Below are 18,694 nucleotides of genomic sequence, written 5' to 3' on the forward strand. Positions count from 1 at the left end.
TTTTGCAGCTACACTGCCAGCGTTTGGGATCAACAGAGGGTGGCCATCAAACCAACCCAAGTTGCCAGCCTCTGCCACAGCACCAGCCATCCAGATCTGATGGACTACTGTCATACCAGGATTTGCTATGTGGCAATGGAAACTGTGGCCCTAAATATCTGGAGTGTGGTAAACATCTGCCAGAAATTGATCACAGAATCATGCTGGAGGACACAAAACCCTAGAGAAGTGTTTTCTCCAGGAACAACTAGGTTCTCCAGCAGAACCCTATGGTCAACTTCTGGCAGAGTTGCCTTGGTGGACCTAGAGATCCCCAGAGAGCACAAATTAATCTAAACCCCAAATAATCAAATCTGCAAAAGTCAAAACCACAAACATGGAGGGCCACATGGGGGGCTACATATTCCAATATGTACGGCTTGAAAGAAAGCCAAGGTTTCTAATTAAACATCTAATATGAAATTAATGCAATATTAAGGATGGGTTTTTTTTGTTTGTTTTAGAAAGGGCTGCTCCTAAGAAACAAATATTTACATAAGGAGGGGAGTACATAACCCACATCAGACTAATACTGAGAAGGAGGTATGATTTGATCCAGTCATTCCCTAACATAAGCACAAACACTTTCTATTCATCAAGAGCAGGAGCTCTGATGAGAAATGGCAACAGCATGAAAATAAAATTCACGGTGAACAAATGGTGGAATAGATGACAGTCACTGGCACTCATGTGCAAGTTAACTTGCCGCATAAGAGCCAATAGATGAAATAAGATGTGACTCTTAATGACTGAAGATACCCACTTATTAATTAGACTAATCACAAAGAGAATCATACACATCCTCCAAGTACAAATAGTAACTTCTGGTGGAATCTGCTAGGATAATTAATCTGTTAAATTGCATATTAATTATAATGGCATGCTAAATATATTGGCATATTAACCCGTGAACATTACCTTCTGAAATGAACCCTATTCTCTTCAGTTAACTGTTGATGTAACTGATTTGTATTTTCTTTCCTTCTATCAGATATTTTAAAACTCAAGAATATAGGAATAATTTAGGCTTTCAGCAGTCTGGCTAAACTTATATCACATTGCTCCTTCAGCCTATTTGTCACCTGAGAAGGTAGGGATTCCTTAAAAGCTTAATCAAGAAATAATATTTTTATTCCTCATCCATCACACAGTTTGTTCCTTTTACATCATTCAATGCCATATGAATGGAAACGTGTAATGAAGGGCCAAGTATCTCATACACATCTCATGTTGAAAGGAGGATGAAAAGATAAAAGAGTCTCATCTACAAAACTGTGTGCATGGAGCACATTTTAAAAGTCAAACCTTATTTCAAAGATCTTTAAAGGATGAGCAGCAGAAGTACAAGACCATTCTGAAGGTTCCTCTAAACAGCATCCTTCCTATTTCGCTTTGCACTGAGATTCCTGTGGGGTATTTCTGATCTGTCTTATCATCATAGACATACAGCAAAGTGCTATAGTGGGTATTAAGATGCATATTAATAAGACAAAAACTACGACGATAGGTAGTTTACATAACTTTAAGGCAGCTGATGAAGACAATGAAATAGTTAAAGATTTTCTATACCTTGCGTCAGTCATAAAAAAATGGAGACTAGTCGAGGAATCACAAGGCAACTAAAATTCCTATTAAGGAACTAGATAAGATCCTCAAGTGTAAAACTGTATTATCAAATATCAAAGTCAGGTTCATTCATTCCCAATTGTTAGTTAGGGATTTGAAATTTGGATAGTGAAGAAAGTGGTAAGGGAAAAAATGCCACTCATTTGAAATGTGATGCTGGAGGACAGTTATATGGATGTCACAGACCAGCAAAAAGACAAATGGGTCTGAGAACAAATAGAGCCTAGACTCTCTTTAGAAGCCAAAACTGAGGCTGTTATACTTCGGATATGCCATGAAACAATATGAGTCTCATGATAGATCTTTTATATTATCTTATAAAAGGCAATAATGCTTATTAAAGTAGAAGGCACTAGGAAAAGAGGTAGACCAATTTCGGGTGGATTGAGCATGCAAGATCTGAGTAGCCCTGACTTTACAAGACCTGAATGAGGCCATTTATAACCAAGGGCCATGGGAAGTCTCTCATTCCTAGGGCCATCCTATCTGGGCTCCCAGCTAGTGGACTTGTGTTTTATGGTCTATTTTAGCAGAGCCTTTCCCTTATTTACCTGCAGAGGGCTCTAAGGCCTTAGCACTGAGAATTCTAGGTTGCTCACTAGACTAGGTAACTCCATCATTTCAGTGAATGTCCTGAACTCTGTGACACAGACCGTGTTTTTCTCAATAGACAGTTCACAAAGCACCACTTACGTTGGATCACAATTGTGAATGAAACCCAGAGATACACTGCCTGAACATATACAGCCTAAAAGACAATAAAATCTGGTTTTCTGTGTGTTCTTTAGTTCTCGCGCGCCGAGTCTGGTTAAAAACAAACGAAGGCTACATTTGGGATGTGAAATCTCTTTCTCAAACTCGCACACCTCTGTTTTCAGTTGGGTTTTGTGAAGAAGGAGCACCTGGCTAATTTCTCATTTTCTCCCCTGTCCACGAATACTACTTTGTCTTATCCTGCTGCTTCAGTGTGTCTGGGCTCTGGAGAACCTGGTTTGGGTGCTGCATGGCACTGGGTGCCCAGGGCTATGTGTGTAATGGTTTACAGGTCATGCCGATACACAAGGGACTTGCTAGCAAGGATTGGATGGGAGGGAAGATCAGGCCTAGGCACCTAATGAAAGGAGGGGGTTCTTGCCTGGGAATGTTGGGGGGCAGCTCATGTCACAGTAAACGTTCATCTGGCTTCTGGAAGAGTCAACAGTCATTTTTCTTTTGCTGCAATATGTGACGGCTGCAATCCCTTTTGCATCTACTTGGGAGTAAAGTAATTTTTAATCATGAGACATTTTCAATTGACTGTGTTGGATTGTGTTGGGTTGCCCACTGCAAGGGGGCAGGCTCACATGGTGCAAAATGCTGGTCTGGAGACTTGGCTTGGTGACCGTTAGGCTAGTTAGGAGCAGTTATCTCTACTCAGTAGATTACAGTGTGCATAGTGATATTGATCTATGATTCCAAAGGCCAGGAGGATCTAGGGCAGTGGACATGAAGTGTTTGATATGTTCTGCGATGTAACTTGTCTTATCGCACTGAACTTGGCTTGGTGCAGTGACAAAAAAGGATTGACAAGTAGTTATCAATCATATATTCTGGCACAGATGGAGAGTGTTCAGGTATTATTATTTTAAAATTGTATGGAATGGTTCCAATAAAAAATATAATAGTAGCAGTGTGTGCGTTTACTTATTTCTCCCTTCTCTCCAAAACTGAAGACCCTTGATGAGCAACTTTAAATAAATATTTGATGCACTTTAGGGTTTTAAATCTTGAGTTAAGTCAAATTGCAGACTTCTGATAGGCAGCTGATTGATCACTATAGGAAATAGGATGCCAGATGAGTCTGATGCAGCAGGGCTCTTCTTATGTTCCTAAGAGGTGGGAACTTGTGTTCAAGGCACTGTTGGGAACCCCAAAAAGATGCAAAGGCTAGAAAGAGGAGCAAGATTCTAATTTGTTAGCCCTCTTCCTTTACTACTACCTCTTTGTTCCAGCTAGACCAAGGCACATAACTTTCATGTATATATATGATCGTTCTTATAGCTCTTAAAAGGACTTTAAGTTCCTCATTCTTACATCGACTGTGAGGTTGGATCAGAATTATATTCATTTTGTAGATGGGGCCAAAGGTTAAGAAGGCAAGAGCTATCCAAGGCCACCCAGGGATTTCACAACTGAGATGATATTAAGAGACAAGCCCACTCTTCTACTTACTAAGGCAAACTTGTCTCAAGACTTACAAAAAGCTCAAAATGGTTCATCAGGCAGAACTGTATGCCATCTACCACCTGCCTGGCACAGCCAAATGTGGGTAGCCTTGCAGATGACACCTTCAATCACTTGAGGATGTTTGCCCACCTCTGAGGAACTCTTATCCTTTCACACAGAGCCCAAGGAGTAAGACAATGTCCAAGACCTACCTGTACTGTTGCAAGGAGTGGGAAACACAAGACACGTTGGAAATTATACACTCCATCAAGCTTGAGTATCTTGCCGCTGTGGTACATGGTGTCCATGGAAACTGCAAGAACCATCCCACCCTACTCCCCTTCCTTATATAGGAACTCATAGCAACAACTCCAAGCAGAACACCAAAGGGAAGCATTATTCAAACGTATCATAAACAGCGTATGCCGACAGAAACAGTATTCCAAATCCTACACAAACTCCAAACCAATGCAACTCTTAAGGGAAAAGACCAACTACATTTAAATCAGTTACTGTCCAACTTGTGATGGATAGGTGAGACCTACAGTAAGAATCCAGCTAGCCAACCAGCCTCTTTCCCTCTTCCAGGAAAGTCCATTTCACTCCTCCTCTTTCTTCTTCTTCCTAATATTTTGATGGTTCTTGAACACCTCACTCATTTTTGCTCCTTTTGGGTTTTCTTCATTTTTGTTTTCCAAAGCCTGCCAACATTTTCCTCTTGAAAATACACAGCAATAGCAAGTTCTTACCAGTACTTATTTATATCACTTATCAGTAAACTAGCACTCCCTAAGCGTTTTACAGTGTGTAAGCCATTGCCCCCAACAAGCTGGATACTAATTTTACTGCCCTACAAAAGGATGGAAGGCTGAGTGGACTCTGGAGCCCTGCGGGATCAAACTCACAACCTTGTGGCTGTGAGAGGCTGCAGTGCCGGCATTTAACTTCTGCACCTCATGTGATCAACACATAGTCCTGTCTTGGTTACAAAAAGATCTGCCCTCAGAGAATGAATTCACGGAGGGTCAGTGAAAGGAACAGAGGGAAAAGGGGGCAATCAGTTCTGGAGTTGAGTCTATCTTCCTTACAAAAAAGAGGCAGGAAGAATAGGGGGGAGCAACTTAATCTTCACAATTATTTTTTTCTGATTCTGGTTTATATAGCCAGCCTCCCACATTTGCTGGTTTCCCTTTCACAGATTTGATGATTCACGGATTTGATTAAAATGTTCTCTCTAGGAATCTCTAGCATGATTCTGTGGTCAATGTCTGCCAGAAGTTGGCCACAGAGTTGCACGGGAGGACCCCAAGATTCCTGGAGAGAACATATTAATCAAATCCGTGAATCATCAAATCTGCAAAAATCAAATTCGGTGGGCCGCCTGTATAAGCGGATGAGAAGTGTTCTCTCAGGTGAACTCCTGCAAACTGGGAAGGACTGAGACTGTAGCATCATCATGGCTCTGAAAGACTGGACTGTATAGCGAAGGAGAGGTATTGTTAGAGAGGCGACAGATGGAAGAGAAGACAAAAGGATAGCTACAGATTAAAGTCATTAAATGGGTTGCAAGGTCCTTAGGCATTGTTTTAGCTGGGAATGAGAACTAAGAGCTTAAGCTAAACTCAACAGAGGCTTCAAAGAAGAGGAGGATTTTAAGCTGAGGCTGAACAGAGAGGTGGCTAAATAGAGGCGCTCTATGTTCCTGCAAACAAGAATGAGTGGAGTCTTCTCAGAGAGGAGGAGATCGTTGGGCATTTTTGAGTGGCAGAGTTGTAGCACTTGAGAGCCATCATGGAATATAAGAAGCGATGGAAGTAGAAAGGCCAAGGCTGTGGAGAGCTATTAAGGTACTCAATTAATCACATGGGGTTTACTACACAACACTGCATACAGAAGCAATGAGAAAGTGAAATGTGCTTTGGGAAAACAGTCTTTTATATTTATGGGACAGGGAAATGAGTTTTGGATACCGCTTTCAATAGAGTCAGCGGGCACAATTTGTGCACAAGCCCTTTGAGGCAGACACTGTTTCTTTTACCTTGCACACATCCAAATATCTTATGAATGTTATGCAAATAAAGCAGCCAAATCAGAATCCCCTAGCCATTTGAAAGATGATAATTAAGTTTTTTTGTGTTGTTTTTTTTAAACCTAGTGATATTTTATTCACTCATCAAAAGAAAATTACTCACTCAGGGCACGTGGGCGAACAGAGCTCTGCAAGGCTGTTTTAGTGACTACACTACAAAAATAACCATGTTAAAGCAGGCTTGTGAAACACGGTTGGCACTCGGTGGTGTAATAACTTTGTTTGTAGCTGCCTGTTTAGAAACAAAAGAAGTGTCATGGTGACCACTTTAAGGGAGCTGAGATGTGGCTGCAAAAATGTGACAAGTCTTAGGATTTCTATGCATCTTCAAGACAGCTATACTGCCTCTATGTCAGCTCTTAGCATCTCATTTTAGGCATACAGACAAGTTGGAGTGAGTTCAGAGAAGGGCAATGGGGATGATAGAAATATGGACAACAAAACGTAAGAGGAGAGGCTGAAGGAGCTGGGCAAGTTCAGCAGAGAGCACACCTGCACCCTCCTCTCTGCACAATATCTTTAGGTACTGTATATACTCGACTATACGTCGATTTCATATATAGGGCAAAAGAAGATTTTTGAGGCCAAAATTATGGATTTTGATATGACCCATGGATAAATTGTGGGAAAAACTTCGGGACACGTAACAAAGGATGTAAAGGATGAAGATGAAGCACAGGAAAACGATGCCAAAGAACTCTAAGCATTCCAGCATAACTGTTTGGGCTCAACCTAAAGAGTTGATGGCTGAGGAGAGAATTATGGCAAATGGTGGCTGTGTGGTGCATAGGGAAGCCGGCCAGGTGTGGACAGGGCTAAGAAAACGCACACATGTCAAAAAGGATGAAAAAGCAAAGCAAAGCAAGTGGTGATTAATAGCCTTTACCTTTAATTGTTAACGCAGCGCTGCAATCGAAAGGGTAGACTGAGTCAATGCTTCTTTTAGATGCTCCCAGGATGGACTAAGCTCTCATCTTTTGCAACTCTGCTCAGAGACTGAGATGCTTCCTTTTTGGGGGGGTGGGTGTGTGTGTCATTTTTTGATTAAAATTTATTGATTTATACATGAGTATATACATTATTTAAAGAGTGTAATCATGTCATCTCTCAATCTTCTCTTCACCAAGCTGAATACGACCAGTTTCTTCAACCTTTCCCCATATGTTTTGTTCCCCATACGTCATATCATGAAAGGTCCTTTTACTTCGACTCCAGACTATCCCACCACATAGCCTGGGAATTCTAGGGGTTGTAATCCAAAAAGTCACTTTATCAAGCTACGTTGGCTGTCGTGTTCTGGGTGTTTTAGTTCAAAAAAGGACCTTTTATCCATTCACTCAATTCATATCCTGCCTTGCATCCAAAATGGGACCCAGAAGTGGCTATGCATTTTTTAACATACAGGATATTTTCAAAGCTGTTCCCAGGGACATTTATTGAGGGAAATGTATTTATATAAAAGAAGAAAAGAAATCTAGATCTGAACAAGTTTAGGGCTTACACAAGCAATTATTAAAGGAACTTTTAAAATATATATATATATTACTCTTGATCTTAAAATTAATGCCAGGCACTCAATCCGGTTAATAGAAGAACTCACCAGCTGGTCTCCAGTATTAAAACCTAGTCAAAGCTACAGAACATGAATGCCAATTACTTATTAATGAACTAACTGAATGCAGGCTTCACAATACAGCTACATGCTCAGCGTGCACTTCAGGCTTTTATCCTCAGAGTAAATACAGCAGCCGCTGTGGAAGCACAAAAATCACCATCACAACACTGAAAAACTCTCCTTGTCTCCACTTTTTTTAAGTCTGAACCCTGCTGCCGCTTAAAAAGAGAGAGAAAGAAGCCTTCAGATTTGCCAACGAGCCCAAAAGCTAACAGAGTTAATCCAGGTTGAACATTTGCTTTCAAACGTACTTCTTTCATAGCTCCAGGAAACTCAAATTGCTTTACAGAGCTATTTGACACTTGTAGAGTAAGTGACTGAAGCAGGAATGGCAGAACCACTTGTGCTTCAGAGGGGGAAAAACTCCATGCAATCGAATGGATGGCACTTCTTACTGTTTCTAAAAGCATTCAATAGCTCTTCATGTTTAACTTACAAGTGGTGCTGCGGGCTAATCCAAGCGGATCACATTCAAGCTGCTAGTCTGAATCCATCTTAAAATGAAACATCAACAAGATCCTGTGTTTGGTTTTGCTGTTGTGTGCTTTCAAGACATTTCTGACTTATAGTGACCCTAAGGCGAAATTCAGCCTGTGCTTTATAGATGAATCATCCAATTTAAAAGCAGACAACAAAGACACTGAGATAGTTAAAGGATTCCTGTACAGTAGCTCAGCTATTAATCAAAATGAGGATTGCTGTCAAGAAATCAGAAGAAGACTAAGGCTTGGAATGGAAGATATGAAGGAATTAGACAAGATCTTCAAGTGTATAGATATAACACTGGATATAAAGTCGGGATAGCCCATTCCAACATATTTTCAACTTCTATGTATGGTTGTAAAAGCAAATCAATGCTGAACTCTCCATAGGAGTCAAAATGAATAAGCTGAGATGGCCGCACTTGAGCCATATCATGAGAAGACATGTCTCACTAGAAAAGACCATTATGCTTAACAAGGTGGAAGGCAGTAAGAAAGAGGAAGACCACGTTGCAGATGGATAGACTCAACAGATGGGCCAATTGATGTCTCTGAGCACTTTTCAAAGATAGCCCCATGTAGAGCACATTATAGTAATTCAAATGGTATGTAACCATGGCACGTACCACCATGACTTGAGAAAATTCAAACATACAGCTGTGTTTGTCTGCAGAATCAGTATGAAGAGAGATCTTGTAGCATCTTTAACTGAAAGAAAGAAGTTGGCAGCATGAGCTTTTGTAGACTTCTTTCTTATAGTCAGTTGCAAAAGTGCTACAAGATCTCTCTACATACAGACTTGAAAAAAGTTACTAAAACTTAGATGTCTTAAGAAAGCCTGACATAACCTTAATTCGTGGTTTATTTGTGATCACAACAGCGCAAGTGGAGAACATGACAACTGGTTTGTCTCCAAAACTGGAACTACTTATATATCAATGAGTTGTGCAAAACGGGAGGTTGTATGGGGCTCTTCTTGAGAACTAATGTGACGCAAGTTTTTGGTGGAAAGGTGATCTGGGCGGAGAAAAGATTAGCATCTCACATCAGTTACACCCATCTTCTAATTACAGCCATGTGTGATTGCAGGCACTCATTATATTTCCAAAAACACCCTTGTGAGGTAATTCCTTATCCCCATACTACGAATGGGTGAACTGAGGAACAGACAAATCCTTGTTGGAAGTGAAGCAGGTGACATCTACAGAGGGCCATTTCCTTTGCATTGACCCTATTTTATGGAATGCCCTCCCTAGGGAGCCGCACCTAGCACCAACCAATACATGTATTTATTTACCTGTGGCGCTGAGCAAAATTCTTTCTTAATCCATCTCTGGCGCCTAAGTTTAGCTGTTCTTAAACGTTATCGATGGTTCTGTTTCATCTGTCCGTTGTTTTACGATGCACTTTTATTGTTGTGACATTTAACTAAGTAAACCACCCTGTAATACATTTTGGTAAAGCACTACACAGAAATAGTTTAAGGCAGCAAAAACTAATTCAGAACCAAGGTCCTAGTCTGAGAGCTTGGGAAATAGAAATTGGTATTTCTGGGATGCTGCTCAGAAGTTATTGGTTCCTCCTCCTAAGAATTTTATTGCCAATGACAATACGACAAACTCTTTCGTTCCAACCATAAACCAGTTGTATCAAACAACCCCCTCCTAGTTCCTCCGGAGTTTTTGGACTACCACCCCCAGAATCCCCCAACTAGCATGCCAACCATGCTTACTGAAGCATTTCATAAACTGCAGTCCCCAAAAGAAACTTTTCGAAGCTCTGCTCCTGGTGCACTTTGTCCCAACTCTGTTGTAGGCCATCGGGAAACAAAGCTGCCGGCTATCACTGGCCGAGCCGGAGGTCAATGTTGAGAGAAAGGCAGCACGCAAAAGCTAAACTAAGCAGCAGCAGTTTCCCTGCACAAAGAAAACTCTCAGACTTGAACCTTGGAAATAAATGTTCATTCCCTTTTTTTGTATGCAGGACTCTCAGAAAACAAAGTGGTACAAAAGCAAGGCATGTTTTACGCTGACATTTGGGAAACCGGGCGGGAAGCCCTCAATAATAGATTCTCGCCCCCCGAAATCCATGTTTTAGCTTCCTTGTTCACCTCAGGGTTTGTTGCAGCCTCAGTGAATGAGACTGACCTCCCACAGCCTTGTCTGCGCGTCATCGAGACCCTTTTCCCCATCCAAAGACGTACAACATTCCGGCGCCGAGTGAATAACACAATTCATTCAAGAAGCTACAGCACGAACTCACCCTGGCCTTCTCGGCATGAATTAGCAAGTATTACAGTCAATGCAATCTCTGCCAGCTATTGACAAACTGAACTGAGGGTGATTGTTTGCTTTTACACACAGACAAACCTCTCGAGTTTGATCCTTCTGGCATTCTCATGTAGAAATGAGGCCACCATATTCATAAGAACTGACGCGCAGTTTGCTGTTAGAGAGGAAGACGAGAACTACAGATTTCTGAAAAGTAACCATCCTAAACAATGAACCCTTATTTCACAGTTAAATAAATTTATTGAAATTCAACAGCTTCCCCCATCCTTCCCCAAAAATGCACTGCTTAAGAGTATTGCTAATATACACTCAGAAGACTAGGAAATTCAGGGCTATCTCCAAGTTTCTCTCTAAGCGCAGAAAGCTACCTATACTGAGTCAAGCCACTGATATATGTAAGTAAATTATAAATGTCTGCAATCCATACAAATTCAGTCCTTTACTCTGGTTTCATTAGTGATTTTAGATGTAACAAGGAGGATCATGTCCATACAATGTGTTTGGATCATAGCCTTCCCTTCTTTCTTCTTCATACAGAGCAAGGATAGTTCCCAGTCTTTAAAAAAGTTATCCAACTATATTTCTTTGATCAACGTAAACTAGACTAGAAAAATAAAGTTCAAAATAGGAAGGCAGAAAAACCTTTAAAAATTGAGATGAACGCTTTGCAGTAGTCCAGATTAATTGGAAACCACTTACGGGGCTAAGCTTAAAATCATGTTTGCTGAAGGAGCCGACAGGGCCTCCAACTAACTATGGACCCATACAGACAGGCCAAAATAAAGCTGCTTCAGGTCACTTTGGAGGTAAGCTGTTTAAATGATGCATGCATCCTAAGAGTGCCAAAGCCATGATCCAGTCCTAAGTACTGGACCGCAGCTTTGGCGCAGCTTCTGAACTTTTAGGATGCATGCATCATTTAAACAACATACCTTCAAAGTGACCTGAAGCAGCTTTATTTTGCCAGTCTGTATGGGGCCTATATTGGCAAAACTCACATTGGGCTTTTTGTAGGACTTGTATTGCCACTTTCCTAACAGGAGCACATCGCCTTTCCTTCCCGCAAACTATTCTGCGAGATGCTTCTGACAATTCTGCTCTGTAAAATCTGGCAGTGCCCTCATCCGAAAACAGCACTACAAGTAATAAGTTAGTAGTGGCTTAATTGTTACACCAAGTGCATCTGGGTTGGGGGATCACTCAAGATTGTGAAGAAGGGTTTGTTTGTTTTTTAAAGGAAGAACCTCTGTTGTCCTTAACCTGTCACCATCTGCTGAAACGTGCGCATCCAGAGCCAAACACACTATATTACTCATTGACTGCAAGCCTTGAAGAGCGCAGTTTCTAATCAGGACAAGCCGAGCGTACAACTGACAAACTTCTTGGGCACTGTGCCTGGGTGACAGAGATGCTGACTTTAGTGTTGTGGAGAAGTTTCTATTAGTTCTGAAGGATAAGAAAGCTCCAAAGAGAACAGAGGAAGATTCTAGTCTACCTGGTCCAACCAGACAACTGTCAAGTTTACTTGTTAGCTGAAAATCTTTATTACTCCGGATAACAGGGGAAGGCGATGAGAGTGCAGCTGGATTCTTCTAGTTCCCAAGATGAATCTGCAGAGCTGGCAGCAGGGTTTGAGGATGGGTGGGTGATAGAATAAAACACAAATGTGACTTGTAAACCAAGAACAGTTGAAGCAGAACTGCTGAGAGGGGATAAATAAGGGAGCTAATGATCACACACATAAGCAGCAACATTGTCTGTTTCCTTCAAACATCCTGAAATGAAAACTGTACACAAAGATACCAAGAGTTCAACAAATGATGTTCAGGGGCTTTGGAACTCCTTCCAAGTCTACTTTGGGTATATCTGCCTGGTCCAAGAGCACTATGTCATTCTGTGAAAAGAGAGCAGATAAGACAATGGCAGCTAGAAGGATCACAGACCAAGCCTTGCCAGGAGATGCCTATCATTAAATCCAGGCAACAACGCCAAGATCAGCAAGGCAGGCTGAGAAATAAGAGGCTGAAGAAAAGTCTGTGAAGCCGGTTCAATAGAAGCAACACAAGAGAGAGTACAATGATGCAATGTTGGGATGATCTGGGGGTAAAAAAGTTGTGAAAGGCTGGTTTAAACTATAAAATGAAGACCAAGGGACTATGGATTCAGAGAACAGTTTGAAAGTGCATTAACACATTTCTTTTGCTGAACCTAAGTAGATCTGCTTCTGTAACCTACCTGGATAAAAGGCTGTCTGGAAGCCACATGCAAGCTGGCTTTAACTCTCTGGCAGATGAGTGGGATGTAAGATAAGAAACTTTATGATTTAATGAAAGCAATTATATTTAGCTATATGCTCATAGCCTACTAGCCTGGGGTCACTTACATCTGAAAGGAAGGAAATCAAAACAAAATAAGCAATGTGAAATCCAGCCGACTCTGACACTGCTTAAACTGGCTTTTGCAAGCATTAACCAAAAGAGGTTTTATTTCAGGGAAGAATGGGAAAAGGGACCACAGCTCAAACAGAGCAAATGTTTTGCATCCAGAAAACTTAAGGTTCCATCCCAGCAGCTCCAAGGGTCCATCTACATTGTAGAAAATAATGCAATTCGACACCACTTTAACAGCCATGGCTCCATTCTACAGAATCCTGGGAGTTGTACTTTTGTGAGAAACCAGTACTCTTTGGCAGAGATGACTAAAAACCTTGTAAAACTAGAAATCCCAGGATTTTTTTCCCCATCTGCAGCATTTAAAGTGGTGTCAAACTGCATTATTTCTAATAACACACCCTGCGGGAAAGGATCAGATATCAATAATACTGCTTGGCATACTGTGGCTCCTTAGGTTTGCAAAATGGACCTGTTCTCTTCGCACAAATAAATAGCTCATCCAATGTCTGATACTTTTGGAGACCTACCCTTTTGAGGGAGTAAGGCATTGGATTTTGGCCTCTTTTTGTACAAGCATTTAGGCTTGGGGAAAATCCCTAGAAGGGAGTAAACTATACCTGCTTAAGTAATGCTTAAGATCCTATTTGGGGGAGAGGTGTTTGGAGAACAGGAGGGCTCTGGATCACAGCCCTTCCTCCCCATTTCAATTATTATTATTATTATTCTTTATTTATATATATTTATTTATTTCAAGCAAAGATACTTGGTAATAAACTAGTGTCCTATGACACATCTCCTTCTGCACCCATGGAGAGAAAAGCTCACATAGGGGCACCCTTCCAGGTAAAGCAGGACTGCATCTTTCATGCATCACCTGGCATTACTATTCTAGGGCAATGTAAGTTCATGCATTTACATTCACTGAAATCGTGAATCCACCTGTAATGACTTCAACACCTTATTTTCAGATGTGAAACATCTTTTGTGAAACAGATCTCCTATGAAAAACACAAACATTGCCAAAGGAAAAACGACGTTTGAATCTGAGGTGGGCTCCAGTTTCCAATTGGCTGATGGTTTTTACAAACACGGGTCCTTATAATAAAACAAGATAAATTCAATGCACAACGGTTTTAGTTTCTCAGAAATAAACAGATCAACGAGCGTAACAAAAGATAACAGCTGAAACTCTTAGGAACCAACATGGTGATACCAAATGTTACCCCTGTAATTGCGCAGCCACAATTAAACACTAAAACTGCTACTTTTTGTTAGCACAACTTGAACAAATCACTCAAACAAACCTGTTTTCCTAGATGCAGATCTTACTCACAGGTAAGTGTTCGAAGGACAGAAAGCTAAGACTGCAGTCCTTAGGAGGATTTGTTAGGAAGCAAATATCTACACTCAATACTGCATTCTGAGTGCAGAGTTTAGTACTGTGTCATATAAATTTTGTATTCTATTGTATTCCCCATCGCTATGTACAGATGTGAGAACTGGACAGTGAAGAAGCGGATAGGAAGAAAATCAACTCATTTGAGATGTGGTGCTGGAGAAGAGTGCTGAGGATACCATGGACGGCCAAAGAGACAAAGAAATGGGTCCTTGAACAGATTAAATCTAAACTCTAAACAGAAGCCAAGATGATGAAACTGAAGCTGACATACTTTGGCCAAATCATGAGATGGTATGACTCTTTAGAAAGAACAATACTGCTAAGGAAAGGTAGAAGGAAGTAGAAAGATAGGAAAACCACATGCCAAATGACTAGACTCAATTTAGCAGGTCATGGGCTTGAATATGTAGGACCTGGAGGACAGCAAGACTTGGAGATGCCTCATCCAGTGTCCATGAGTCAGGGCAGTTAACAACATATAAATTTGCTATGGCCCCATACAGACTGTCAAAATAAAGCTGCTTCGGGTCACTTTGGAGGTATGCTGTTTAAATGACGCATGCATCCTAAGAGTCCGGAAGCTGTGCCAAAGCTGTGCTCAAGGATTGGAATGGATTGTGGCTTTGGTGCTGCTTCTGGCCTCTTAGGACTCATGCAGCATTTAAAAAGCATACATCCAAAGTGACCAGAAGCAGCTTTATTTTGGCCTGTCTGTATGGGGCCTATATATAGTTTTTCTATAGTGAAATCTGTGGTTTGGAGAGAAAGGTGAAGCACACGCAACAACAAAAATATTTTGGTGTGGATCTGTGGAACATCTACTATCACTGAGAGGGAGCTCTATGTTTTCACAGGTAGCAAAACCATTTTTTCATTCAGCAACAATCCACCACCACTTACAAAAACCATGGTTGACTTCAATGAGATTTAAGCAACCTTCTAATGTTTGGAATTACAGCCCCGGATCGTGATAAGCATGATTATTCTCCAATTACTGCTGAAAAGTACCAAAATGTTTCTCCTCTTTATGTTTCTTTACGGGGGAGTAATTGCTTTGGAGCACACCTCTCCAACTCGGCACAAATGAGTTACAGTATTTCCAAGCAAAGGCACAAACTAGAATTGCTGTAATAGAGGGGGAAACTAACTTAGTGGTGCTGTGCATACACAAGGAATCATCCTGGAATCGTATTAAAGCAACCTTACCCATCCTAATGTCCTCCAGATGTTTTAGACTGAACTTCCCTCAGCCCCGGCCAATGTGGCTCAAGACCAGGGATGAGACAGCTGTTAAGTCCAAAACATCTGGAAAGCACCAGATCAAGGAGGACCAGTACAATGAAACATTATATGGTCGCAGCCACTTCTAAATCCTTAGGTTGATGCCTTTTCACTTCTCTCTATCTAAAAATGGGTAAAGCAGGCTTAGCAAAATCAAATCTAGAAACCTAACAGCACAACCAAAAGCTAGTTCCACCTACTTTAAAGGCATATATTCTTTCGTCTAAGATTGCTGTATGAATATTTTTGCTTGCTTTAACCCTTCCTATCCTTGATTTTCCATTTTCCATACAGTTAGTTCCACAGGGTAGAGTCCTTTTATCCCTTATTTTACCATTTAAAGCACCATGTATGGACACTGATGATACTATATAAAGAAATAACACAACTTTACTAAAGTGATGGCACTGCTAATCAACAACAGGGATTAACATAGCACTAAAGGATCCTCTTAACAGAAAACAGGAGAAGGAGGGGGGGAATACCTTTCTTCATGAGACTCTCCAGAATTTGGGACCGAATGCCTTTTGAAAGGGATTAGGAAATAGACTTATTTATGCTATTATGCACCATATACCAAAATCCAGCTCTTATTTAATTGTCAGCACTGAGGAAACGTTTCCTAAAGTAATACATGGCCGGCAAATTCAGCTCAACAGAGATTGTGGAACTAGGATAATATATAATCGGTACAGCAAAAATGTTTCACTCACAGGTAGGTAAAAAGGTACATAGGAAGTTACGTAGCTCAAAAACTAGTAGCTATTGCAAAGGTTTCCAGGCAGGATTCTTTACCAAACCTAAGCAAGAAGGTCCTAATGGCTTTGCATTCAAGGAACGATCAGGCCTGCGCATGCTAGCACCCAAGCTAGACAAGATCAGTTCAGTTCAGTTCTTCTTTATTATGGCCATAGACCAGCGCAAGACAAGATCAGGTGTGTTCAAGGTGGTAAATAGTCTATGAAATGTCCTCTGATGTGGAGCAGACATCATCCCACAGAACATGAGTCAGGGAATCCGCCTTCTGCGTAGTTCGGCGGCAGAACCTATACCAAAGTATGACATTTGTCCCTTCCAATTCATGGACTTGGAGCCTGTGGTTTGGGTCCTTTGCAGGCGGCAAGCGAGGAGGGACAAAATGGCACGCATGGGAGTGCGCCACCGCCGTTATAACCAATGGGGCTTGGATACCCGTGATACTTCCGATTGGCGGGGGAGTCTGGAACGGATCCCTGGGCATTGAGCCAGAGCGGCTAAAGTGGTCTCAAACTGGATTAAAATCCCTAAGGAACTTATAAACATGTCACAAACTCAACAGTCCTGTGTTCGTTTGCTCCCAATGCCTACAACTGAGGCGTAACACTGCCTCTGAAAATGGAGGCTCCATTTTTAGCAATCCCATGATAGGTTTGCCTTAGACTTGAAGGCACAAAGCAACAACAACAATGGTGGCCATAAGTCAGAAATGGCTAGCAGGTACACAACAACAACAACTGGATTCACCTGCACTGCAGAATTAATGCAGTTTGCCACTGCTTTAATAGCCACGGCTCCATCCTATGGAATTCTGGGATTTGTAGTTCGTTGTGGCACCAGAGCCCTCTGACAGAGAAGCACAAGACCCTTGTGAATATGGAAAAACCACAAACAACAAAAACACCATGTTTTTACTTGAGAGGACACCTCTCTAGGAATCTCTAGGACCTCCAATGCAACTCTGTGGTCAACATCTGCCAGACATTGACCATAGAGTTGCATTGGAGGAGCTACAAAGGACTAGTAGAGGCATCTCTAGGTCTTTCGGTGCAACTTTGGTTGAAGTTGACCATAGAATTGCGCTGGAGGAGGACCTAGATATTCCTAGAGAGAACATATTAACCAAATCTGTGAACAATCAAAGCTGCAAATATGGAGGGATGAGTGCATCTGCAACTGAAAGATACTGTATAAGTAAAGCAAACCTAACAGAGACTTGTCCAGACTCATAGATTCTATACATCGGCGGTTAAAGCGGTGTCGAACTGCATTGTTTGTGGAGTGCGGACGCAGCCAGTTGTTGTCGTGTTGCGCATAAATAATAATAATAATAATAATAATTATTATTATTATTGTGTTTCTTAGCCGCCTCTGCTCTTGGCTTGAGGTGGGTTACAGCACAGTTAAAACACAACCATGAAGCAAAATATACACATTCTAAGCTGCTTCTTTTAACTGCCCTGGCTCAGTGCTATGGAATCCTGGGATATGTAGTTTGGGGAGACACTTAGCCTTCTCTCTCTCTCTCTCTCTCTCAGGGCAAACTACACATCCCAGGGGTCAATGTATTGGAAAGACTAGCCTCTGCCAGCCTGGGTTTGAGCCTTGGTCTATGGCTCTGGGGGGGGGGACCTGGGTTCGAATCCTGGCTCAGCCATAGACACCCATTGGGTGACCTTGGGCCAACAAGCCACACTCTCTCAGCCTCAGAGGAAGCTGCCTCTGGAGGGACCGGCCAAGAGGGCCTCCCTGAGCCAGAGGCAACAGCAAGGCAAGAGGAGCCCCAAAGGCGGCAGGGGACCGAAGAGAAGGGGGCCAGGGTCTCCCTTCGCAACTCACCAACTCATAGTGACCCTTGGCTCCGGCTCCGGCTCCCGGAAGTACCCGAGCAGCGCTGGGAACCACCTTCCGGAAGTGACGTCACGGGCGGCAGGGAGGAAGGCAGGGAGGGAGTGGCCAAGGAAAGGGGAGCCTCCGTGACGTCACGCGCCAGACTTAACCCTTTCTCTCCTTAAAAGGAAGGAGGAGGAGGAGGGAGTTGCCCTCCATCCCAACAAGGCTGGCCAGGAGCGTCCTCCTTTTCCCGGATATATGTGTGTGTGTGTGTGTGTGTGTAGTAATAGTATTGTAATATATATATATATATATATATATTACAATAGCAAAGCTTGATTTCTCTCTATATACATACATACATATATATATATGTGTGTGTGTATACACACAAATATATGTAATATATATAATATATTACATATATAATAGCTTTGCTATTGTTATATATATATATATATATATATATACACAGTATATATGTATGTGTGTGTATACACACATATATATAGAAATCAAGCTTTGCTATTGTGATATATGGGAAAAGGAGGATGCATGGTCACCATGATTTCAATGTATATATATGTGTGTGTGTATGATATATATGTGTGTGTGTACATACACA

General features: G+C 41.6%; 1 protein-coding gene across 1 annotated transcript in view; it reads right to left on the reverse strand.

The window, feature by feature from the left end:
- BIN3 (bridging integrator 3) overlaps positions 1–18,168 on the reverse strand; it is a 69,666-nt gene extending 51,498 nt beyond the window's left edge. The window contains exon 1 of the mRNA XM_042471782.1: positions 18,076–18,168. Within this exon, the coding sequence (XP_042327716.1) occupies positions 18,076–18,083 (8 nt within the window). The 5' untranslated portion in view covers positions 18,084–18,168. The remainder of the gene's footprint in view (positions 1–18,075) is intronic.
- Between the last annotated feature and the right edge of the window lie 526 nt (positions 18,169–18,694).

The sequence above is a fragment of the Sceloporus undulatus genome, chromosome 6 (assembly GCF_019175285.1).
Source record: "Sceloporus undulatus isolate JIND9_A2432 ecotype Alabama chromosome 6, SceUnd_v1.1, whole genome shotgun sequence".
Lineage (NCBI taxonomy): Eukaryota > Metazoa > Chordata > Lepidosauria > Squamata > Phrynosomatidae > Sceloporus > Sceloporus undulatus.